Genomic DNA, 27686 nt, shown 5'->3' on the forward strand with positions numbered 1-27686 from the left:
TTTCAGATTTCAGTATTTCTTTGTTTGATTTCATAGTTATCATTAATTTCCATTGAATTTGTTTGCGTAGCGGTTTATCATAGACTCGGACGACATCGTTTATCTTTCTAATGCGGGGTAATATTGAAGAAACTTTGTAAATGTCTGTTTCTTTGTGCGTTTTGAGAATAGAAATTGACGAAGATCTACCCGAGATGGGTGATAATCCAACTGAAGCAGGTATATATTACATACTGGAGCTAGCTAAGCTACCTTATTACCTTGGATTAATACGATTCTCATCTCTTTACCTGCAGAAAATGCGAAGGAGCAGAAGAAGAAAGACCGCGGGGCTCGTGAGTCGAAGACCATCACGGTGGAGACATACGCCAGCGTGCTGCTGGGCCCGCATCCCGACCTGGGCCTGCTGCCCACCAGCTCGCGCCGCTCCCCGCTCGACAGCACCTCCGACGAGGACACCGTCACCTTCTTCTGTGGCAACCCACTTGTGGAGGTCACTAAAGGAGTCTTGCACTTGTATAAAGAGAAGTAAGTAATATGAGAAATTACGTTTTTCATCCATGGGGTGGTGAGTGCCTAGATAGCCCTCTTCCCCTCAATAAAAAAATGTTCTTATAAGCACAGCTGTTATAAGTAAGTAATCTCTACATCAGTTCAAATAAATAATGACCCAATGTTTTTATTCCTTACATTCATCAACCATCAATCCTCCACTGCTCTCTCATGAGTAGATCCAAAAATTCAAGTTTGTCCTTATCTACCACTCAGGTTTTAAAAATTATATTAATACTAGCTGTCCCCGCGCGCTTCGCTTCGCCTTAAAAAGTTTTACCGTGGGAATTCCGGGATAAAAAGTACCCTATGTTCTTTCCCAGGGTCTAGACCGTATGTATACCAAATTTCATTCAAATCCGTTCAGTAGTTTTGGCGTGAAAGAGTAACAGACAGACAGACACAGTTACTTTCACATTTATAATATTAGTTAGGATGCTTCTTCTAAACAACAATATATTCAGACTATCCAACATCCACCAATGACTTACTCTCCCACCTCTGACATCTTCCAGTGACCTGACGGAGTCGTCCACATCATCAGCCCGTACCCTGTGCCTGCTGGCAGTGCCGGCTGCGCTCGGTGCCCGTGACCTGCTGGCCTTTGCAGCCGCCTGCCAGGATGAACTAGCAATTGTGAGGGTGCTGCGGGATGGCTCTCCTGATCATTATATGGCTACTTTGACGTAAGACATTTTACTATTAAACTACACTGGAGAAATGAAATGGCATCACAAAATAAATAAAACACAAAGCAGTTATTCGTAAATAAATGCATCCTAATCTTGGTATATTATTATTTTATCCCTCATTTTAAATTCTAGAAATTATCTTCCTAGAAATACAGAAAAACTCTCTGTAATGTAAGAAAATACCCACTTTACAAAACAATGTATCCTCATATGCATTAGTATTTAAGTAATGTAAGTTAATTTCATGTGCATGTACAAATAAAGAATATTCTATCTATCTCACTGCAGCTTCCGCACACCAGCTGCCGCGCGCGAATTCCACTCAGCCTTCTCCGGAGTCCCCTACACGAGCCTGGAGCCCACGGCGCTGTGCCACACGGCGTGGGTGTCGCGCGTGGAGTGGGCCGCCGACGGCGCTCCTCCACCGAGTCATACTGAGCTGCCGACTTGTCCTGTGTGTCTCGGTGAGTCTGTAGAACACCTCCTGTGTGTCTCGGTGAGTCTGTAGAACATCTCCTTCACTGCTGTGCCACACGGCGTGGCTGACATACCGAGCTGCCGACTTGTCCTGTGTGTCTCGGTGAGTGTCTAGAACATCTCCTTCACTGCAGTTCCAATCGGCGTACTCCGGAGTGCCCTACACGAGCCTGGAGCCCACGGCGCCTGAATAGACATGAAGTTTCAGAGTTGGTTAGCAAAGCAGCACTCTGATACTTCGTATTTTGTCAAGCAAGAATAACAATACATTTTTGACAACTAATCTTCATTTTAAATAAGTCTGTGACAACGGAGCTGCCAATACAGTTGCTATTATTCCACCACTTTCTATCCTTCTTTTTAATACGTCTTACAAAAGCATTAAAGCAGTTCATTCAGGCGTTTCCCTTCATCATATACTACCTATTTCCAACTTACAATAATTAACAACACTTTTTCTCTTGTAATCTTAAACTTAATGTTAGAAATCTTTCTGTGTATGTGTTGTGTTAAGTAAATAAATAACTTATCTATCTATCTATCTATCTCTCGTCCCCAGAGCGCATGGACGAGTCAGTGGCGGGCGTGCTGTGGGTGCAGTGCGCGCACGCGTTCCACACGTCGTGCCTGCTGCGCTGGGGCGACGCGCGCTGCCCCGTATGCCGCTGCGCCTGCACGCCCGAGCCGCGCCGCGCCGCGCGCTGCCACCTGTGTGAACACCCGGGTGAGTCGAGCGTGAGCCGCGCCGCGCCGCGCGCGCCACCTGTGTGAACACCCGGGTGAGTCGAGCGTGAGCCGCGCGCTGCCACCTGTGTGAACACCCGGGTGAGTCGAGCGTGAGCCGCGCGCTGCCACCTGTGTGAACACCCGGGTGAGTCGAGCGTGAGCCGCGCCGCGCGCTGCCACCTGTGTGAACACCCGGGTGAGTCGAGTGTGCTGCCACCTGTGCGAACACCCGGATGAGTCGAGTGTGCTGCCACCTGTGCGAACACCCGGGTGAGTCGAGTGTGCTGCCACCTGTGCTAGCACCCGGGTGAACATGAAGACTCCATCAACTAAAGACAGTGCGAAGCTAGCTATAGACCGTACATCTTTATGGTCCTACGAGCAGGATACGAACCAGTGACCTATGGATGAGCTCATGGCAAACAGATCTATAGCTATACTTCTCTTCAAAGCATGTAACATGTTTGATTTTGTCGACAGCCTGGTAGTTCAGTTGTTGGTGAGTTGCCAATAGACGTAGCTTTCATTTTCTTCCAATGGGAAGAATAAGTAAAAGTTAATTACAGATGGCGCCGCATTCAGTTCAGTCGCCATTTTATCTCCCCAACAATTTTGTTGCCCAAGTTTCACTAGGTTTCCCTTCCCATTCCCTATGATGAATAACATATTGTTCTCTCGGTAGGTGAAGAGGAGGACAGTGGTCTGGAGGCGCGCGAGCTGTCGGCGGCGGCCGAGGGGCTACTGGACAGCGGCGAGAGCGGCGCGCTGTGGATCTGCCTCATCTGCGGCCACGTGGGCTGCGGCCGGTATGTATAGACATGACATAGTCGGCGGTACGGACATAGGCATTAGCTCTATGTGGCTACCACCACCGAACATTAGCAATCATAGAACACATAAGCAATTAACAATCCTAAACAGCGTCGCTTGCTTGTCAAATCTGGCGTAACGGGTAAAGATCTGATCTGATGTTTGACAGGCGAGCGACGCTGCTTATTGATTGTTAATTGGGGACTAAAAGCTAATTACAGGTGCCTTTGGACGACTATGCCTGATTCCCCAGCTCTAATTGGTTGGTTCAGTCGTAATTTTTTCTCCTCAACAATGTAATTGGTCAGAACCCGAAAGGCCACTCGATATTCCTGCCAAAGTTTCACAAGGTTTTCTTCCCCACTGCTAACTATTATGTGTATGGTGGTACGGTAGCTGGACATACGCCTCAGTTTATACAGTGCCTTCCGAGTCAATTCTGAATACATCTTTTGGAGATTTAACTCATAATCATCATCATCATCATCATTTCCAACCAGCCTATGTCAACCCACTGCAGGGTATAGGCCTCCTCCATGTTATGCCAAGTCCCACGGTCCTATGCTATACTCATCCAGTTTGGTCCAGTTATTCTGCATCAGCAAATCGTGAGACTTATTATTGTGTTGTGTTGGTTGTAGGTACGAGGGCGGGCACGCGGCCAAGCACTACATGCAGTCGAAGCACACGTACGCGCTGCAGCTCGGCTCCAACCGCGTGTGGGACTACGCAGGTACACACACACACACACACACACACACACACTACATGCAGTCGAAGCACACGTACGCGCTGCAGCTCGGCTCCAACCGCGTGTGGGACTACGCAGGTTAGTAGACAGACAGACATTGTAAAACATTAATTATTGTGGAAAACTTGTATCGTTCATAATCATCACGACCCATTTTGTCCCCACTGCTGGGGCACGAGTCTCCTTCCTTACACTGGCCTAGTGCGGGTTGGTGTATCTAGATTGTATCGTTAACTTATGATAATGCGCATATTTGGTGCTTGCTCGCATTGCGGCAGCAACCGGTGAGGTTTGTTCCCGCAAAAATCTGTGATGTATGTAGCGCGCTCTAGCCCTTAGTTCCTCTTTTGTCAAGACGCGCGCTATCGCTATTGTTGCACTAAGTATGTGTTGCTCGGCCGCTATTAGTCTATTGCGGCCGGGATGCGCTCCAAATCCTCCTCCTCTCTTATCAATATAACAAATATGGAAACCTATAAAATATATTTGGTGCATTACGAAAGCTACTTGATTAATAATAAAAAAACATTTTTTACCATTTCCTCTCCACACATCTCCAGGAGACAACTTCGTGCACCGCCTGGTGCAGAACAAGTCCGACGGCAAGCTGGTGCCCGTGGAGGAGGACGCGCCGCCGCCCGACAAGCAGCTCGAGTTCACCTACATACTCACCTCGCAGCTCGACACGCAGCGCGCGCACTACGACCACAACATAGCCCAGTGAGTCCCCCGCGAGTCACCTACATACTGACACAAGCAGCTCGAGTTCACCTACATACTCACCTCGCAACTCGACACGCAGCGCGCGCACTACGACCACAACATAGCCCAGTGAGTCCCCCGCGAGTCACCTACATACTGACACAAGCAGCTCGAGTTCACCTACATACTCACCTCGCAGCTCGACACGCAGCGCGCGCACTACGACCACAACATAGCCCAGTGAGTCCCCCGCGAGTCACCTACATACTGACACAAGCAGCTCGAGTTCACCTACATACTCACCTCGCAGCTCGACACGCAGCGCGCGCACTACGACCACAACATAGCCCAGTGAGTCCCCCGCGAGTCACCTACATACTGACACAAGCAGCTCGAGTTCACCTACATACTCACCTCGCAGCTCGACACGCAGCGCGCGCACTACGACCACAACATAGCCCAGTGAGTCCCCCGCGAGTCACCTACATACTGACACAAGCAGCTCGAGTTCACCTACATACTCACCTCGCAACTCGACACGCAGCGCGCGCACTACGACCACAACATAGCCCAGTGAGTCCCCCGCGAGTCACCTACATACTGACACAAGCAGCTCGAGTTCACCTACATACTCACCTCGCAGCTCGACACGCAGCGCGCGCACTACGACCACAACATAGCCCAGTGAGTCCCCCGCGAGTCACCTACATACTGACACAAGCAGCTCGAGTTCACCTACATACTCACCTCGCAGCTCGACACGCAGCGCGCGCACTACGACCACAACATAGCCCAGTGAGTCCCCCGCGAGTCACCTACATACTGACACAAGCAGCTCGAGTTCACCTACATACTCACCTCGCAGCTCGACACGCAGCGCGCGCACTACGACCACAACATAGCCCAGTGAGTCCCCCGCGAGTCACCTACATACTGACACAAGCAGCTCGAGTTCACCTACATACTCACCTCGCAGCTCGACACGCAGCGCGCGCACTACGACCACAACATAGCCCAGTGAGTCCCCCGCGAGTAATAAGAAAACTCCAAGTACAGCACAAATCACTTTATTCCTCTTCACAGATTCACTTTATAAATCACTTAAGATCACAATAACAATCCACAAGTAGGTATAAATAATCTATGCTAATGTAACATCGACCATTCTCGTCGACTGACGGAGAGCGACTGAACCGAGCTAATGGCTCTCACTTGCTTTTATACTGGTTTGGCATCACTGCTCACTCTTACATTTAGCCATAGACGGCGGGACTGAGCAGTGTTGCCAAGTGTAAAAAGACGTAGTGAACTCGAATCATGACATTCGGCCATCCTACATCGCGTAGCCTCCCGGCACGCGTAATAAACAGTCAAACAGTCGTCTTAATCATAAAGTTACATGTACTATCAGCCTATCGGTTTAACACAAAATAAAAACTTGCCTTAAGGGTCGGCAATAGGCAATCGAGGGTTGGCATTGTCATAGAATTATGTAGTAAATGATGCTCTACAGCCTTGAAAAAAATCACACAGGTAGCCGAAGAGTCTAGCTAGGTGCTGAATCATTCGAATTTAAGTAAATGCTTATGGATAACTGTAAATTAATTACGAAAAACCAGTAAATCACACTCCCGTATTGTAACAACTGTGTCGTAATTATCAAGAATTTTCATATGATTCTTATCAAATTATAAAGATAAATGCTTGGACTAGGCGCTAAATACCTGGTTTTTTAATAAACACACACCTATTTTGTGTAAATTAATCCCAAACTTGAGCATTTTTTTTCCCTCAAATCTTCATACAAATATCTATGGCGGCTTTCTGTGTTATAAAATCATAAACACAAGCGACGTTTGACTCAGTCGGCCGGTGGCCTCCAAAGAAGGGTCACGTCGGTTTAGGCGGCACTGACAGCTCGCGATCTAATTGTGTACAGACACAAAATCACTGCACATTGGTTGTCATTGCACTTTTTCAACTTTTATGACACCAACATAGGTAATTTGATTTGAAATTGAGGAAGCATAATTCTTATACTATATTCAATAAATTAAATGATAATGTTTTTTATTAGTTAAGTCCATGGTACTTCTTGATTAAATTATAATTATTAATGCCTAACTAAAACTAACTAATATAAAATTAAAATTAAACTAAAAAGAAGATGCTGGCCAGATCGCTGCCACTGTCGGGTAGGGTACCCAAGACGCTGGCCGCGTTACCCCGCTATATAGCGATGCTTAGCCTTTGTGATAGGTAAGTGCCAGCCCTAGGGTCCCTTGAGACTTCTATTAGTCTGCTGCTGATGTCTTTAAAAAGCTGACGTGCCTCCGGTCCCCACGGCCCTGGGATGAGGAGCAGGAATATAGTGAATGGATCTAAGTGATGACAATACGTAGGAAGATTAGGTTAGGATTCAAAAACACAGTCTCATGGTGCTGGTTGAGGCATGGTCTCGTGAGGATCTGATGAGGGCAGTAACACGGAGGTGACTGAATTTTATTTCAAAGATTTAATAGCTAAAAGCATCGAGTTTGGGCTATTAAGTATGTTTTTCAGAGAGAGAGAAAGAGATTTTATTTTTCCTCTGGATGTGTTAGGTTTACTGGGTTCACTAAGTTCATTCTGTTAATGGCATCAAGTTGTTATGTGTTCATAAGTAATAATCCTAACTAATATTATAAATGCGAAAGTAACTGTGTCTGTCTGTCTGTCTGTCTGTCTGTTACTCTTTCACGCCAAAACTACTGAACGGATTTAAATGAAATTTGGTATACATATGGTCTAGACCCTGGGAAAGAACATAGGCTACTTTTTATCCCGGAATTCCCACGGGAAAACTTTTTAAGGCGAAGCGAAGCGCGCGGGAACAGCTAGTTATTTATATTTTTTATTATTATATTTATTTTAACAAAATGCTGTTGGTTCTCCACGAAAATGTAAAAATAAAAATAAATTCGTAACGTAAAATTGTCAATGACGGAATTTCTTCTATAGACAGTAGCCACAAAAAAACAAACGATAGATGGCGTGATTTGAAGATACATTTATTCGACACATAGACAGCAACAACAAAAAAAATACAGATTTAAAGAAAAGAAACATATACTTATACTTACAATACAACAAAGAAAAAAAAGGATACACATCAAAATAACTGGAAAAAATATAAGCCCCAATTTACTTGTGTGGGACAGGGAGTACCATAATATTTTTTTTGGGGTACTCCCCATCTATGCGAAATATCAGCTTGATATCTTTACCCGTTTCTGAGAAAAAGGGCGGTGACAGACAGTCAGTCAGACAGACGGACAACAAAGAGATCCTATAACGGTTGCTTTTTTTCTTTTGACGTTCGAAACCCTAAAATTGAGTAAAAATATTATGCTGCTACCAAAAAATGTACTTACAGGTATTGCAAAAGCGGTATATAGTACTAAACAAATTATAAACAAACAAAAAACCCGACTGCACGCTAAAAAGATGAAAACAAGTCCCAATGTTAATGGAAAGTATCGTAGGTTCACCATTTAGTACCAGCAGAGGGTTCACCATTTAGCTGAATGTTACTTAGAAAACGGCCTTGAGTGGCGGTCAAGTTGGTCCCCGCCTGCGATACTTTCCATTAATACTGGGACTTGTTTTCATGTTTTTAGCGTACAGTCGGGTTTTTCGTTTGTTTATAATTGTATTTTTTTATTTGTAACTTTTTATTTGATGAAATTTTACGTCAGTAGTTCATGATCATTTTTAATTTCAATAATTTTGGTGTTGTTATTTAAATACCTTCAAAATGCATATTTTTGTAATGTGAAAATCAAGCCCTTTCATTTGATACCTTACACGGCAAAGTTGAATTATTATTTTTTCGATCATCACGTTTTGTCCTCTAGAGGGCGCTATGTACATTTTAATGGAACGTCACATAGCCTATAACCATCGCGCCATCAATACGCTTCTAACAATACCTCATACATCAAAATCTATCAAGCCGTTTAGGCTACAGGAGGGAACAAAGAAACAGACAAACATACATACATACAATCAAAAAACATTACCGTCCTCCTTCGGCAGTCGGGTAAAAAGGAGTAAGACTTCTGAATTCATTCATCGTCATTCTGAACTTTTGCTCTACGAGTTTTGGAAATTAACAAAAAAAAACCTTTTTCATAGAAACTGTTTAAAATGTACTTAGTATATGGAAGAGCGGGGTATCCTGGCACAGGTACTTTATACTTAAAAGGATACCCCATCAACTATTGTATAGTACTAGTATGTAAGTTTACGAAATAAAATATTTTGTATTTTGAATTTTGATTTTTTTTAGAAACTTTGTTGGACATGTGACTTTTTACCATGGAAAATGAATTTTTTTTTTCGCGAATTTGCAAATCTCTTAGAACAAAAGTTGTTCAGAATGACCCCTTGAGTCACCCCCTTTTGGCTTAGTATAGCCCTTTTGCGACACTATGTATTTACTTTGCTTTGTCGTCGGGGTTCAGTTGGCTGGAGGATGCCCGAAACTTATTATCTACACTTTAATACTTGTAGTTACCTTTCTACAAGTAAATACCACATTTGTTTGAGAAAGCTAATCGGGTTCCGAGTATAGAGTAAAGTGGCACCCCTATTAATTTCTACTCTTTCCTGGTGCCTACCAGTGTAAGTAAGAATTATACTTACCTACTTACCCTAAAATCACCCAAAATGTACTTGAACATAATTGTCAATAAAGTTGGCGATTAAAAGTTTATCGACCCACTGTGCAAACTTACATGTGTGCGTGTCACTGCGTGTGCTGTGTGAAGATCATTGAAAACCCAAAATTGGCGCGGCACGTCACCCTGTAAGGGCCCTTAACAATTTCATCAACTGGAATCATGACATTCGGTAAAGATATAAATAATTTGTTATACATAGCAATGATAAATTGCATACTTATCGTTATTCTGGGATACATATAATTTACATTTCTTTTTAACGTAAGGTATAAACTATACAAGTACATAGGTACACATAGGTGTAAAATACTTAGAAGTAGTTTACATAATATATATTCTACACATGTAATTTTATAACATACTTAACACAATATTAGGTATTACATAAAAATAGTCTAGGTACCAAATCATATAAATAATTACAAAATCTATACTCCTTTAAATTATAAACAATTGAAATACACACATAATAAGATAGCAAGTAGATGTTATAGACAGCACTTTGTACATATTACGAACCTAATATTTAATCTGAATCTTCACTGTTATTGGAACTACTGTGGTCACTGTCGTGAATCTCTAATGCTTTTATGTGAATCCAAGGTCTTATCCTGTCTATAGCAATGACAGAGTCATAAGCTTTGCCCCTTTTTGGGAAACCAGGCACTTCAGCTACTCTATAACGATCATTACCGAGTACTTCGGAGATTCTGAAGGGGCCAATAAACTTTGACAGTAGTTTGGTACTTTTACCGTCATTGCCGTAATTGTTTCGCGATATTTTTACTAAATCACCGACCTTGTATGTGACGGCCGGTGCTCTTTTTGAGTTATGTCTACTTTTCTGTTTTTCCTGATCTTTTGCTATATTAGAGCTAATTTCTTCTCGAATAGTTTGTAAGCTGTCATTATCGTTTTCGGTGCCAATTTCTAATTTGTTTGACAGATTGTCTCGCATTCGAACACCAAATAGAGCCTCTGTTGGCGTTTTTTGGGTGGTGGAACTAACAGTATTGTTGATTCCCCATTGGATTTTTCCCAATTGCTTGTCCCAGTCGCGTTCATGGCTGTTACAATTTTGAGTAGCTAACGAGTTCAAAACAATTTGGTTATATCTTTCAGCTTGACCGTTGGCTCTGGGACAAGCAACTGCATTTAGAACGTGCTTTATACCATTCTCGCTACAAAAATCTTTGAAAGCCGTTGACGTGAACGACGTTCCACGATCTGATATTATCCTAGCTGGTATTCCAAAATCATAAAAAATGCTTTGAAGCACCTTAATTGTACTTTTGGTTTTCGTATCCTTTACCGCACGAACAAAAACGTATTTTGTGAATCCATCCACAATTGTCAGTATGTGAGTATTTCCGGTCTTGCTTTTAACAAACGGCCCCAAGTGATCAATGTGGATGGTGTGAAACGGTACGCTTATTTTTTCGATGGGAAATAGGTGGCCTGTCTTTTGTCGCGACGCATTGTCTTTGTTATACGCACACTCTATGCACGCGTCTACATACTTTTTCACAAATCGCCTAAGTTTAGGAAACCAATATTCTTTTTGAATTCTTTCTAATGTTTTAGAATAGCCCGGATGGCCCATCTCATCGTGATTTGCTTTGCATATTTGCCACCTGGCGTTTCGCGGAACAACTAACCGTAAGCTGTCCTCTACCTTCCTATACACGGTTCGATTTCTGACATGATAATTCTTTTTAATATCTTTACACTCTTCATCTTCTTCCGGCTTAAGGATTTTAAACACCCGTGCGATATCGGGATCTGCCAGTTGCAATGTAAGAAGCCAATTATCCTGTTCAATGTTATAAATATTAACGCATGGATTGTCATCTGATCCCGCCGTTAGCGTGGCATTCCGGCTTAAGGCATCAACGTGTGTCATCTGAACTCCGGGACGATACTCAATTTCAAAAGAAAATTCAGAGATTTGAAGCCACCACCTTGCTATCCGCGGAACCAAGTCTCGTTTCGTTAATGTAGTTCTAAGGGCAGCGCAATCTGTATATACTTTGAAATGCAAACCAAGTAAATACACCCTAAACTTTTTTAGAGAGCAGACGACAGCCAACGCTTCTAATTCGTAGGAGTGCAAATGTTTCTCTTCGGCTGTCGTTTGCCTACTGAAGTAAGCGACCGGCTTTAGTACCCGAGTTTCCTTCTGCCACTGCATCAAAATTCCTCCAACGCCAAGGGAACTGGCGTCGGTGTGCAGTTCAGTTTCGAGCTTGGGATCGTAAAGTGCTAAAACTGGCCTACTTACAAGTTTCTCCTTCAAAACTACAAAGGCTTTATCTTGTTCGTGAGACCATTGCCAGGCAGAATCTTTCTTAAGTAGGTACGTTAGGGGTCGGGCAATTTCCCCATAGCCTTGGATAAACTTACGGTAATACCCGGTCAAACCAAGAAATTGACGAACCTCGTGGATGTTACGGGGTGTAGGGAATTCCTCTACAGCCGCAACCTTTGCCTTACCAGGCTGTATACCTTCAGAGGATACTTCATACCCCAGATACTCAACCTTCGTAGTGAAAAATCTACACTTTGATAACTTTAAGGTCAGCCCAAACTGCCTAAAAAGTTTCAAAACGTCCTCCAATCGCTGAAACATTTCGTCAGCATTTTTAGAGGGTATCAGTACATCGTCTAAGTATGCAAGAGCATATTCGAATCTCTTATTGCCCAAAATCTTATTGATCATCCGCTGAAAGACAGCCGGGGCATTCGCTAGCCCGAAAGGCATGCGTTTAAATTCGTAATGCCCATCGGGCGTTACGAATCCAGTAAGATGTTGACTATCTTTTGCCATAGGGACCTGATAGTACCCGGAGGCCAGGTCTAATGTGGTAAAGTAAGCGTTACCACTGAGATTCGAGATCTGGTCGTCAATTATTGGGAGAGGAAAACGGTCTTTACACGTCTTGTTGTTGAGGGCTCGAAAATCAACACAAAGTCGCTGTTCACCAGTTTTCTTCTTAACCATTAGAATAGGGCTGGAATAGCTAGAACTTGATTCTTGGATGACGTCATTACGAAGAAGTTCATCAATAGTTTCCCTTACTTTTTCGCGCTCTAAATGTGACAGACGATATGGCCGATATACCACCGGTCTATTATCCAAAAGTTCGATGTGCATCTCCACATCTTTTACACAGCCAATTTCGTTTAGATTAGTGGCAAAACAGTCCCGATAATCTTGCAACAGAAAGTATAACCTATCTACTATCTCTGTTTCTAAACCTTCACCTATTTTCACATCCTCTCGCTTCAAAGGTTCCAAATCAGCCGCATTGGTAACGATCCTATTCATTTGGCATGAATCTCTTTCTAAGAAAGGTACGGCTCTTGCTATCAAAGTGCCTGTATCAAATTTCACAGCACCGGACGCCAAGTTGGTAATTATCAAATTACCCTTGCCATTTTCAAGGTGGTAAGCACCTTGAAATAAACCGAACTCTCGTCCGGACACAACAGAACAGTATCCCTCAATGTAAACATCACCAGTGTAGGTGGAATCACCAGCCTGTACAGTTACGATGCTTGTTTCCGTGACTTCAGTAGGCTCAGCAATGTATAGCTTAAGTGGAGCTTCATCAGTTTCGGAAGTGAACGGATTGCAAGATGGACTCTTGTAAAAGGTTAACCTATCACTGTTCTTCAAAACCGTAATGAACGGAAGTTCAGTAAAGTTCTGTCCGACAATAATAGATGTTGGCATTATTTCATCAGAAATTACAAGGATCTCAATAGATGCATCAACTTCGTCAATTTTAATCGTTACATGCGATTTATACAAAGGATGAATAGATGAATTGCCAAAACCCCTTACTACAGGTAGCCCGTCGTAATTCTTGGTCAATTGCAAGGTGTTTGCATCAGTTTGACGAATGAGACTACACTCACTACCAAAATCAATGTATGCCTCAAAAGTTTTGTTATTTACTGGGATAACCTTAAAAAATTTGTCGTTAGCCTTATTGGACACGTCAATCTTTAAAGTCTTTCTCTCAGATGTGGTATCTTCATGAGCTTGTGATCGCTGCAGTGGTGTAAGCTTACAGTCATCACTGTCATGCCCGATTCTATAGCAACGTTTGCATTTAATTAGTGGCTTCGGACATTTATAATAAGGGTGTCCTTTTGAACGACAGTTAAAGCAATTAACGTTATTATTCCTATTCGATTGGTTGGCATCGTTTCTATTTCGGTTGATGGTTCTTTGATTACCTCTACTATAGTTTCTGTTTTCATTTTGATTCAGTGACTGGGAACGTTGGGAGCAAAGGAAATTTAATAATCCTTCGGGTTCCCTACAATCTAGAGTTTGCGCCCCACTTTTGATTGAACCTTCACTTAAACCATGTACAATACAATCGACTGCTTTCTTGCCACTTATTTCACACCTGTTTAATAAGCTAAGTTTATCATAATAGTACTCCCTAAGGCTTTCATCATTTCGTGAAGTTCGGCTAAGCATTTCTTCAAGAAGACGCCCATAGTTCTCCTCACTAGGAAATGCCTTCTGAAGTTTGATCTGCCATTCACTCCATGAATAAACCACTGATGGTAGAGTTTCAAACCATCTCTTGGCCAATCCGGTTAATTTTTGTAAAGAGAAATGTACAATTTGCTTTTCGTCCCATGCATAAATGGTGGCGCATTCATTCACCTTCTTTAGCCAGCCTTCGATGGTTTGAGCTCTATTGGAAGGATCAAACTCTGGTACCACATTGTTCAAGTTGTTACTAAAAGATGAACTCTTACTTGATTCACCCTTGAAGTCAGCCAAGAGCTTTAGTACATCCTCTGTAGTTAGCCTGCTCGAGTATTTACGCACTTTCCTGGGCGCTCTCTCTTCACTAGAAGACGATGATGAAGATGTTGAGGGGCTTCTTCTCCTCCTCCTCTTCCTTTTTCTTTTCATAGGTGGCGTCGAGGGCGGTGTAGCGCCGTCATCCTTCTCGAGAGGCATAGCTGTAACAATTAATTTCCTCTGACTAGCTATCCATTCATAATAACATTAATTCCTATTTAATAAAGTATACTGTTCACATCCGATCTTGTTTTATTTTATTTCCAACTATGTGCATGAGTACCTTAAACTTTTAATTTTTCCAGAAATAAAAGCAATCTTTAATTCAGTTAAAAAGTCTTGTCTAGTTTTCCTCTATGCATAATTTGGTATATATCTTAGTTAATCATACTTAATAATAAAAAATAAACTGTTTCCGTTAACGACAATAGACATACCTAGTCAACAACTAGTGAACATACATAATTCATTCAAGTAGTAATCCAGTGGACACGGCTAGTCCACTCATACTTCATAAGGACATACCTAGTCCTTTCTAACCAAATAATCCAGTGAACATACATAGTCCACTCAAGTAATAGTCCAGTGGACATACCTAGTCCACTCATACTTCATAAGGACATACCTAGTCCTTTCTAACCAAATAATCCAGTGAACATACATAGTCCACTCAAGTAATAGTCCAGTGGACATACCTAGTCCACTCATACTTCATAAGGACATACCTAGTCCTTTCTAACCAAATAATCCAGTGAACATACATAGTTCACTCAAGTAATAATCCAGTAGACATACCTAGTCCACTCATACTCACTAACGGACATACCTAGTCCTATCTGACCAAAGAATCCAATGAACATACATAGTTCACTCAACTAATAATCCAGTAGACATACCTAGTCCACTAACTCTCATCAGTTTTGAAAAATCTAATAATTGAGATCAACAGAGATCTAATCTAAGTTCTATGTACCTACTCAAATTGTCTGTCTAATAATTATTCATGTGACCTTTGTAACCGGGTACAATTTAGGTAAAATATTTTGTTTGTTCATTTTTATTTGTATATTATCTTTATTTATCTCAGTGAAATTTCAGCATGTAAGCATCATCATATAAATGTAATTGGAGCAAAAACTACAAAAACAAGAGCTAGGCAGTAATTTATTTGCAGCTTTTAAGTACTTTTAATTTAACGAGTCAGTACGATCGAAGAGTAGCCTCGACCACGTACTGTGTCATGTGTGTGTATATGTACGATCGAAGAGTGGCCTCGACCACGTACAGTGTAATGTTATGTAATTATGTTTGTCATGCTTTATATTCAATGAGTATGAATTTATTCAAAAAATTAATTAATTCGACATAAAGAAAAAATAAACCATGTGAGCGATACATACCTTGGATTTTATCCCGCTTCTGAAGTAATAAGAAAACTCCAAGTACAGCACAAATCACTTTATTCCTCTTCACAGATTCACTTTATAAATCACTTAAGATCACAATAACAATCCACAAGTAGGTATAAATAATCTATGCTAATGTAACATCGACCATTCTCGTCGACTGACGGAGAGCGACTGAACCGAGCTAATGGCTCTCACTTGCTTTTATACTGGTTTGGCATCACTGCTCACTCTTACATTTAGCCATAGACGGCGGGACTGAGCAGTGTTGCCAAGTGTAAAAAGACGTAGTGAACTCGAATCATGACACGAGTCACCTACATACTGACACAAGAAGCTCGAGTTCACCTACATACTCACCTCGCAGCTCGACACGCAGCGCGCGCACTACGACCACAACATAGCCCAGTGAGTCCCCCGCGAGTCACCTACATACTGACACAAGCAGCTCGAGTTCACCTACATACTCACCTCGCAGCTCGACACGCAGCGCGCGCACTACGACCACAACATAGCCCAGTGAGTCCCCCGCGAGTCACCTACATACTGACACAAGCAGCTCGAGTTCACCTACATACTCACCTCGCAGCTCGACACGCAGCGCGCGCACTACGACCACAACATAGCCCAGTGAGTCCCCCGCGAGTCACCTACATACTGACACAAGCAGCTCGAGTTCACCTACATACTCACCTCGCAGCTCGACACGCAGCGCGCGCGCTACGACCACAACATAGCCCAGTGAGTCCCCCGCGAGTCACCTACATACACTCACTCTCCCGACATCCGATTGTCATTGCCTTCTGCTGATTCGCCTGCCCTGTTCATGGCATCCTCATTCCAATTCCTACGAAATACGTTCAGGTCAACCCGCCATCTTCTTTGTCTGCCAATGTAAATAAATATTTATATGTATGTCGGAAACGGACGTCAACTGTCGCGCCACCTAGCGGAGTCTCTGCGAGACAAGTGACAATGGGAACGCCAGCGCCTCTAGTGGCGCTCGACGGAGTCTAGATGGTTGGGGACGACGTAGAGTCGAGTCAGTCTGTACTTGACCGTCGTTCTGCGCACACGTCTAGAGACTGTCCCGCGTTTCTTAGTGACATTACGTTCCCCTTCTGTGTTTTGGCTTGCTGTGTGATTGCTAAGTGTTATTGTGTTGTGTAACTGTGCGATAATTAAACGAAGTGATTATTTAAAGTGACTTTTCTTAAAATCGCCATTCCTACGCCTACGAAACACGATGTCGGACAATCCTGACACCCAGCCACCCCAGGAACGTGCACATGCTCCACCTCCGCCTCCGACATCAGATGTGGGATCAGAAGACGCCACCCCACGTGCTTCACACCACGACACGAACGACGAAAAATGGCAGAAGCTTCTAGAACAACAGAATCGGAATTTCCTGACGCTTGTTCGAGCTATGAAGACACCGTCGTCGTCGACTGAGCTGAGGTTACCCAATTTCAATGCCAGTAAATCCGATGTCGACGCACGTTCTTGGATGTCGACTGCGGACCTGTGCGTTAACAACGAGAATCTGCAAGGCGCACGGCTTATGTCGCCGTGGTTGCCTTGAGTCGTGCTCTGAAAGTGAAGCCTGCGGTCACTTGCTTCCACTACCAGAGCCAGGGACACTTCGCATCTAGCTGCCCAAAGCGTCGCAGAGAGGACCAGGATGCTGCCAGTGGAGGAGCGAGTGGATGCGGTGCAGCCAAGGAGAAGAGGGTCGATCTGTGCGTAGTGAGCGCGCCTGCTGGGAGGTTGCATTAATCTGGTGAGCTGTTTTCGTTTAAACTATGACTGTAGTTTCAAAGTTAAGAGGCTAGATGTTTCATTACGTGGATGAGGTTAGTGTGACCGGTACTGTGGAATTATTTCCGAGGTTCGAGTCCTGGAACTGTTAATCTGCCGGGTTGCCAGACCTGTTGACTTTAAAAAAAAAAGGGTTATGACATGGAGGTTGATCAAAATCCTAAGCTTAAGTTAAGTAGGGTTATGAACATGCGTCCATGACCTCATTAGGTAAATCTCCGAAAGTTGATTCCCTATTTTTAAATCATGATCTTTTTTATGCTAAGTAATGATGAAGCAATCGATTGAATTGTGTGTTTCTGTGGTGTGTCTTGCTCAATTGTTTAATGCCAGTGGATGGAAGTGGTAGTAGCAGACTAACACTCGATGGAAGTGTTAGTGAGTGCCGGATGGAGGCACTGGAATGACACCGGATGGAGGTGTGCATTCGTGATGAGTACTTGGGTAACCGGATGAAGGTTGCCGGACAAGTGAGCAAGGACCATTGGCAATCAGATCCTGATCCGTGTTTTTCTTTAGTACAGAGTTAAAGATAGTGGATTAGCTTTCGAGTATTGATTTGTTTTGTCTGATACTGTTCAAGTTAAAGCTTCATAGTTCATCAGTGTGATGAATGCAGAGTAAATCAGCCCACTGCTTTCTTCCCGGACTAGGTCAGGACTGGCCGAGTAAAATTCAGTTACTGCCGTTGTTTTTCTTTCTTTCTAGATAACTCACACGAGGACGTCCTCGTGTGAGATGACATGATAGCCGTGTCGCAGCGTTGGCAGACAAACGCCGCATCGATGTTGATTGCAGTAGCGACCAGTGGCAACAAATCATGGCAAGATGCTCTAGGTGAAGTACAACTTGCAATTAATTGTACCTTGAACCGCGTTACAAAGGCTTCACCATTGGAGTTACTTATCGGTAAAGTCGCAAGACCGTTGTCGTTGATGTGTAGTGAGGTTGATAACGAAGTCAATATTGAAAGCGTTCGCGAAACTGCGTCAGAGAATATTCAGAGGAGTGCTGACTACGATAAGACTCGTTTTGATAGAACTAAGGCCAAAGTAGTGAATTTTGAGATTGGTGATTTTGTTTTGCTAGAAAATGAAGAGCGAAATCAAACTAAACTAGATGCAAAATTTAAAGGTCCTTTTAAAGTAATCGAGGTCTTAGATGGTGATCGTTATCGACTAAAGGCTTTAAATTCAAAACGAACTTACAAATATGCTCACGATAGGTTAAGAAAGATGCCAGCGAGTGATGTACCAATCAGTATTGACGATGATGTAGACTATGTAGAGAATGATGAAGATTGAGTTTGGGTGGATTCGAGTGGTTACTATCGACCGTATTAATTCGACTTAACCAGTAGCTGAACCGAGGTAAGAGAGAGAGTGGATGTAGAGCTCGTGCTCGTGTAAGGCTCTGGTTGTAGTCGTGGTCTTGTGTGACCGTAGCGTGTGATACACGCGTGCACTCCACATGAGGTGGAGGTGCGTCTTTGAGTTCGGTTTGGATTAACCGTGGTGATAGGTGATTACTCGAATGAAGTCGAATGGTGTATCAGAATAACTCATTGAGATGATTTTTTTTTTGTTCGTGATTGGTACATGGCAAACTGATGAAAGTTACCTAGGTATAGTGCCACAAACTTATCTGTTCCGGTGACAGGGAACTAAATTGATCCATATCTCATTACTTACTAATGAATTGTATATTTTAAAACCATAGATGGGTTTATTAACACCGCAAGAGCGAAATAACAATACGAGCGAACTTAAAATCTTATAGAATTAAGAAATATTAGAGATTTATTTGAGCTGTCACCGGAACAGATAAGTTTGTGGCACTATACATAAGATTTGACGTGTACTAGTTGTGTCTGTGTGTTAATTTGTGTTAGTGCTGATACTGCTGATTGAATTAAGTTTGATTCTGACTTATGAGTTTTCATGAAAGATGAGAGATGAGACATGACAGAGACAGAGAGAGACTTTTAGTTTGTTTTTTTTGTTTTAAATGTCAGGAAGATTGGCCGAGCGGGTTACTCTCAGAAAATGTTTCTTTCACAGAATGACACACGAGGGCGTGTGCCAGCAGGATGGCCGTGTCGGAAACGGACGTCAACTGTCGCGCCACCTAGCGGAGTCTCTGCGAGACAAGTGACAATGGGAACGCCAGCGCCTCTAGTGGCGCTCGACGGAGTCTAGATGGTTGGGGACGACGTAGAGTCGAGTCAGTCTGTACTTGACCGTCGTTCTGCGCACACGTCTAGAGACTGTCCCGCGTTTCTTAGTGACATTACGTTACCCTTTCTGTGTTTTGGCTTGCTGTGTGATTGCTAAGTGTTATTGTGTTGTGTAACTGTGCGATAATTAAACGAAGTGATTATTTAAAGTGACTTTTCTTAAAATCGCCATTCCTACGCCTACGAAACACGATGTCGGACAATCCTGACACCCAGCCACCCCAGGAACGTGCACATGCTCCACCCCCGCTTCCGACATGTATGTTTTTATAAATATTTAATCTGTTTTCCATTCGTCCTCCCAGGCTAAAAGAGGCCCACTCGGCGGAAGTAACCGCGCTGACGTCACGCGCGGCGGCGGCGGAGGCGCGCGCCGACAGTCTGCAGCTGACTGTGGACAAGCTGACGCGGGAGAACAAGGCGTTGGAGAAGAAACTCAACACTGTGACTAATAAGTGAGTAAAAATACTGAAGGTATAGTTCCTGTAGTTTCTGACCGATTTGTCGAGAGCTAGGTCACTATAAATATATCACGTAGTTTAACAAACGGGTTGCTTGTTACTAATAAGTGAGTTGTCTCATCACATGATACCCTGATTACACCTACCGAGTAGAGTGGGACAGTGTCCTCGGCCGAGTAATCGGTCAATTGCGAGCCGTTTATTGATCGAGGATACTGTTTTGCCACTCTATTCTATCTATCTATCTATTCGGTAGGTGTAACAAGGGTTTAACTACGCTACATCAGCGCGCTCGTTGGTGCTTGACGCATAAACTGGTTCTCTGTGTAGCTAATTCTTTTGTCGTGCGCGTAGTTTTAAATATCATAATATTATTTACTATGCTGATTCTATATTGGGTGAATCGATATGGATAGCGAAGCGATAAACCATGCTCGGATTTGGAGTTTTCTGACGGGTGTGTTGATAATACAAGTTTAGAGGTGAATAATAGCGGGGTTGTTTTTACACATGAATCGTTGGCGGCGGAGGCGATGACTCAGAGCGGTTGCGAAACTCGTCCCGAGAAGCGGAGTCGTGAAATGGATCCAAATGAAGTGTGGACCATTGTGGGGCGGAGAGGTAAGCGGCAAGCACGAGTAGACAGTAATGATAGCGAGTTGATTATACCACAAGAAAAGATCGAAGTAAGTATTATTTCGAAAGATAAGTTACCCAAACAAATTTCATTGGCCCGACTACTGAAAGCGGAGGGTATTACTGATGTTATGAGGGTGAAATACATTAATGCATACAAAGTTTTGATACAATTGAAGGATGATAAAAGTGCTGACAAATTATTGGCCTGCCAAGCATTAATTGAGAAAGGATTCCGCTGTCAGAAAACCATGGATGTTGACAAATCTTATGGCATAATCAGGGATATAGACCTTGACCTGTCCGATGATGAGGTGCTACAAAATATTAGCTGCGATATTCCCATCTTAGGTGTTAGAAGACAAAAAAGGCGCAACTTTGAAACAAACGAGTTTGAACTGACAGAAGTGGTGCAGGTATGTTTTAGCGGCTCTTCTTTGCCAAAGTATATTAAATCCCACGACGTAAGAGTAAATGTGGAACCCTACATTTTCCCTGTTACACAATGCTCAAAGTGTTGGAAATATGGACACACGATCAGAGTATGTCCCACAAGGCTCAGATGTCCTAAGTGTGATAAAAATCATCCGAACTGTGAAACCACAAAATTTAGGTGTGTTAATTGTGGAGGCGCCCACATGGCCTTATCACGTACATGTCCTTTGTTTGTTAAGGAAAAAAAAATGCGTGAAATTATGGCAGAGTTTAACTGTTCATACCGAAGAGCGCTAACTATTTATGTCCCTCCATCACCCATACCTACAAATGTACGCGAAGAGGAGGAGCCTATTTCTGTGGACAAAACTCACGTTACGACTATAATGAACGGTGCTCGCACCTACGCCCAAGCCACACAACATAGTTCGCATAGATCGGTGCAACAGGCTGTAGAGGAGGCTCCGGTAGACATAACCGATAGTACGACCACCCGGGGTTTGCACCGTTCTAATACTGACGATAAGAATACGAAGAAGAGAAAATATAGAAAACGGAGTAGGAAAGAAAATGTATGGTGGGATGGCGTTGACGCCGAATTCTCATCGGCTGATTCCATCGATTCTAGCCCTCAGCGGGAGGATACGGAAAGAGTAGATAAACAATCTCGTAAGGAAGGAGGCAGCTTCGTGGACTTACTATTAAAACTTAAAAACGCTATATTCATGAGAGGCTGTACTTGGGAAGAAAAAATTAAGTTATGCATAAAACACGCCTTTGAATACATCATGTGTGCTTCCGTAGATTTTATATCAACTATACCATGGCTTAAAACTGTATTTGTAAATTCTTAATGGCTAAATTAAATGTACTTAATTTTATGCAATGGAATGCCCAAAGTTTGCGCCCGAAATTAAAAGAATTAGAACTGTTATTATCTCATGAAAAGGTTCACATCTGTATTCTATCAGAAACGTGGTTAGAGCCAGAAAGTTTCTTAAGTATTAGCGGCTATAATATATTTCGACAGGATAGAATTGACTCTTACGGTGGAGTGGCACTAGTAATTCACTCTTCTATAAAATGCCAATCTCGAACCTTTAGACCAATAAATTCTGGTATTCAGATAGTTCAAGTTAAACTGTTCAATTGCGACTTCGTTGAAAACGTAGTCTCCATCTACTGACCGTCTACTATTCATACTACTCGCCACGATTGGGATAACATATTTTCAGAATACTCGAGTAGAAGCATAATTGCGGGAGATTTTAATGCCCACCATTCTAACTGGTCTAATAGAACGGATTCCAGAGGGACACATATATTTGATTGTCTCATTGATAATAACTTTGTTTCGCTCAATGACAGTTCCCCAACTCGCATTAAACTTGTTAATGGTCGACTTCAAAAAAGCTCTCCAGACATTACTTTTGTATCAGCAGACATAGCTCTAAAATTTAACTGGAAAGTGATGAATGAAAACTTTGGTAGTGATCACTTGATAATAAAGTTTTCGTCAAATATAGCACATACAACAAATAATTCAAGCAAGTGGAACTTTAAAAAAGCAGATTGGAAATCATATAGTTTAAAGCTCCAAGATAGTTTTTCCAACCGTTTCTGCTTAGGAAATGATATACAATTAGATTATAATAGCTTTTTAGATATTTTGGTAGAGGCTGCTGATGAAAATATTCCTAAAATCAAAATTTGTAACAGTCCCCTCCGTGTACAGGATTTTAAACCTAAGCCTTATTGGAATGCAGACATCTCGAAAGCAGTAGCGGAACGCCGTTTAGCCTTAGCTAGTTTTAGACGAAATCCTACCCCTCTTAATCTAGAACAGCTGCAACTTAAAGTCTCCTCTGCTCAACGTATGATACGTAAAGCTCGAAACAAAGCCTGGCAAGAATTTTGTAGCAGTGTTGATAAAAATATTAGTGCTAGTGAAATGTGGAGACGAATGCGTTGGCTTAAGGGATATCGTCAACCAAGAGCCCAAATTGACTTTAAAGATGCCGAGAAAATGATTCGAGGTTTGTGCCCGGATTATGTTAGCCCTAGTACTCCGTCCTTTGATTCTATTAATGACATTTTAGATTCTCAGATAACACTAACTGAATTAGAACACTGCATTAAAGGCAAAGACACGGCCCCAGGGGATGATGGCATCTCTTTCTCGATGATAATGAACATTCCTACGGTGGGTAAGCAAGCTTTGATCGAACTCTATAGTAAATTCCTAACACTTGGCTTTGTTCCATACCAGTGGAGGAAGGTCAAACTAGTAGCTATCCCGAAGAGTGGCGGATCTAGTACAAACCCTGCATTCAGACCCATTGCTCTTATGTCATGCCTATGTAAAATATTTCACTCTATACTTAAAAATCGTATTGAATGGTTTCTCGAACAAAAGAGCGTATTCTCCAGAAAAATGGTAGGATTCAGAAAAACTAGATCTTGCCTAGATAGTCTAGCTGAACTTGTTTCAAACATCCAATTGAACTTCGCCAAAAATGATGTTACTGTGGCTTGTTTCATTGATATTGATAGCGCATATAACAACGTTGATATAGTTAATCTAGTGCAAACTCTGGATAGGCTCTGTCTTGGGAGAGGCATTTGTCGATACATATTTGAATTTTTAAATTTCAGAGATCTATCTATAACTACTGCAGATAGTAAATACATTTCAAGAACTGCCTCTGTGGTCTAGTGGTAGAAGCTTCGCTTCATGACCCAGAGGTCCCGGGTTCGATTCCCGGGTGGGACCATCAATTTGTGTTTCTAAATTGTGGTTCTAAGTTTGGTTAGGACATAGAAGGCTGATCACCTGATGTCCGAAACAGTGAAACGATCCATGCTGTCGGATGGGCATGTAAAGCAGTCGGTCCTGCGCCTAGCTCTCTCCAGTCGTGTCGGTCAATCCGTCCCATTGGGCTATGAGAGTGATGGAACAGAGAGTGCTCCTGTGTACTGCGCACACACTTGGGCACTATAATCTACTCCTGCGTACATGGCTGATCTCAAATGAGATTGGCCGCCGTAGTCGAAATTCGGCTAGGAGGACTATATATATACATTTCAAGATGCACAGCTATGGGTCTGGCCCAGGGTGATCCTCTATCTCCCATCCTATTTAATATTGCTACATACAATATCTGTCACTTGATTACCAGTGTGAACATCTCACAGTATGCGGATGACTTTGTCATTTACACATCAGCCAAACATAGTCTGAATGCAGTGGATAATATTCAAACATCACTGTATACTACATCTAATCTAATATCACGACTCGGCTTAGACATATCATCTCGTAAAACATGCGTGTGTTTATTCAGTAGAGGATTCAGACGATATAATCATATAATAGAATTGAATGGTCACAATATAAAACAGGTACAATCAGTCAAATACTTAGGACTATGGCTTGACAGTTCACTAAAATGGGGTAAACACATAAACGAGATGTATGAAAAGTTTTCTGCCTTTATAAACATCTTTAAAGTACTGGGTAATACAAGATGGGGAGTCCACCACAAACATCTCAGGAGATTATACATAGCTTTAATTCGCAGTCGCCTCGATTACGGTAGCTTCCTTTATGATACTGCAGTTAAAAACCATTTAAATAAGTTAGACAAACTCCAGAATTGCGTAATGAGAGTGATAGGAAGCTTTATAAGATCCACCCCCATATATGTAATGGAGAGTGAGCTTTCCCTGCAACCACTCATGATCCGTCGCCGTTATTTAGCTAGCAAGTATATCATAAAGGCCAGGTCCTTCCAAAACAACGCTATTTTAAACAAAATTACTGAGTTAGCTACTTTATGCGAATCTAACAGGTACTGGAGAAATAAAAAACCTATTCTATTGGTGGATGTTTATAATCATATTAAGGATACCCCGGTTCAAGCTTGTGATATACTCGAGATGTTCACACTGGAGACTTGGGTTAGCAACATCGATTTGTCTAATATTGTGGTTCATTCAATCGAAAGTGTAGATAAATCAAAGAGAAGATACAAATCCTCTGAGCTATATGAAAAGTGTAGTGTATACCTAACCGAAAACTACCCTAATTTTTATAGGATCTTTACAGATGGCTCGAAGAGTGGTGATGGTATCGGGGCAGCATTCTTTGATAGTCAGGCTAATGTTCACGGCAAATTCAAAATTACGTCTAACCTTTCAATAATGTTTGTTGAACTACTGGCGATAGCGGAAGCCATGTCTTACTGCTTTAGTTTGGATAAAAACAAATTTGTTATCTTGACTGACTCAAAGAGTGCGCTTCAGCATGTGGCTCGATGTACCTCTAGTAGTAGAGGTTCACCGATAGGCTACACAATTTTAGATATGCTTTTAAAATTTGCAAAATCTAATAAAACCATTGTTCTTCAATGGATCCCATCACATATAGGCATACTTGGAAATGAAGAAGCCGATCGCTTAGCGAATGTAGCTATTACAGATGGAATCCCCACACAAACCTTACCTTTTTACACGGACCTGCTACCCAAAATTAAATTAAAATGTTATGATATGTGGAAGGAATATTTCGATGAACGGTCGCAAACTTTGGGCATTTGGTACCGAACTATTCAATCACACCCTACTCACTCACCATGGTTTGATACATCAGAGTTAACAAGAAGAGATATTGTTACAGCTTTGCGATTAAGATCTGGGCATATACCGTTAAATAAGTTCGCATTCCTGATGAAAAAAGTTGACTCTCCTAATTGCACAGAGTGCGGTGTGATTGAAGACGTTTACCATATTATTGTAGAATGTGTACGTAATTGTAGTGTAAGAGAACAATTGTATATTGATAATAGTTTACAAGTAACTGGTGGCTGTAATAGCATTTTAGCACGACCAAACTCTGATAAGGCGAAAATACTGTATAAAATTGTCAATTTTGGTTTAAGTGCTAGATTTAATTCAAATAGATAAGCTTAATTAAGTGTGTGTAATAATGAGGGTGACATGGTCACTTGTGTACCAAGCCCTTTTAAATTAATAAAGATTAAAAAAAAAAAAACTACGCTACATAGGCTACAGTCGTATCATGATCTTTACTTAAACTTTTAACAGATAATTATTATTCTGCCATATTTGGCAGAAGAAAACGTTAACATTTTATGTTTTTATTAAATTCTGCCAATGTCATGTGTCTAGTAGGAAACAAAAGAAGAGTATTTTAAAGCGTTTAGCGAATTTGAATATTGACATACTCGCACCCAATACTCTACTGTCTCCCTCTCACAGACTGTCGTCTCTGTCCGGCGAGCTGAATGAGGAGCGCGGTCTGGCGGCGGCGATGGCCAAGAGCCAGGCGGAGTGGCAGGCCAAGGCCAAGCTGGACCAGGACGGCTTCGTGCAACAGGTAACGGAAATTTAGAATTTATAAGAGAGCTAAAGTCCCTGATATATAGGGTGTTGCAAAAAGGGTATACTAAGCCAAAAGGGGATGACTCAGGGGGTAATTTTGAACAACTTTTGTTCTTCGACCCTCTGAGTCCACCTTTCGGGTTAGCATACCCTTTTTGCAAAACCCTGAATATTTTAAAAATTGTATGGAATCTGAAGTGGCTTTCGGTCTGCCTTTCATTCTAAAGTTTTTTTTTTATTTTTGATGACCAGTGTCGTAAAGGTCTTCTCAAGTGGCAACCATGTTCAGGCACCGAACGTGGAATACCGTGGATAGAAAATGGGGATGCTTGTGGCCTTTGTCTGTGTCTAGCAAAGGCTGAATAAGAGCCGTTGAATTCGGTCCTGCCCCAAAAACTATGGCATGGCTTGAATTATCAAGTAAGCTTTTTCGGCTTTCTATACCACTTTCACAACACCCGGTATATTCCCGTTACTAACCAGCCCCACTCCCCAGGTGACGGAGCTGCAGGAGCAGCTGCGCGACGTGATGTTCTTCGTGGAGGGCCGGGACCGGCTCGCGGCCGCCGCCACCGCCGGGGAGCTGGAGGGCGCTAGCGTCAGTGTCGCGCCGCCCAAGCCGAGGAGGAAGAGACGGTAGATGCGACGAGGGGAGGGAGGGAGAGGGATGGCGCTAGTGTGAGTGTCGCGCCGCCCAAGCCGAGGCGGAAGAGACGGTAGATGTGGTGAGGGTGGAGAGGAAGAGGGATGGAGAGACGGTCGGAGCCAAGCCACGACGGGAGAGACGGTAGATACGACCAGGGGAGGGAGGAAGGGGGATGGGGAGACGGTCGGAGCCAAGCCACGGAGGAAGGGATGCGAGATACAAGCAGTGGGGAGAGGAAGAGAGATGGGTATATGGAAAGAAGATGACATGTGTTGGAATATGATAAGTGGAAAATGGAGTCAAGCCAAGGCTGATGAGACGGTAGATACGCACAGTGGAAGAAGGAAGAGGGTTGGGGAGACGGCCTATGAGATGTT

General features: G+C 42.7%; 1 protein-coding gene across 2 annotated transcripts; it reads left to right on the plus strand.

The window, feature by feature from the left end:
- Position 1: 1 nt before the first annotated feature.
- On the plus strand, positions 2-27331 carry LOC105388385 (BRCA1-associated protein). 2 transcript variants are annotated; one of them, XM_048626299.1, is made up of 12 exons: positions 2-219; positions 297-528; positions 1068-1238; positions 1533-1708; positions 2281-2421; positions 2694-2717; positions 3130-3253; positions 3899-3990; positions 4569-4728; positions 20034-20183; positions 26541-26658; positions 27160-27331. In XM_048626299.1, the coding sequence occupies exons 1-12, from the start codon at positions 141-143 to the stop codon at positions 27301-27303; spliced, it is 1611 nt and encodes a 536-aa protein (XP_048482256.1). In that variant the 5' UTR covers positions 2-140; the 3' UTR covers positions 27304-27331. The 2 variants fall into 2 exon arrangements, with proteins under 2 accessions (XP_048482256.1, XP_048482255.1); XM_048626298.1 differs by lacking the exon at positions 2694-2717 and having other exon boundaries at positions 2281-2445.
- Positions 27332-27686: the final 355 nt, after the last annotated feature.

This window comes from Plutella xylostella, chromosome 16 (genome assembly GCF_932276165.1).
Source record: "Plutella xylostella chromosome 16, ilPluXylo3.1, whole genome shotgun sequence".
NCBI classification, from domain to species: Eukaryota; Metazoa; Arthropoda; class Insecta; order Lepidoptera; family Plutellidae; genus Plutella; species Plutella xylostella.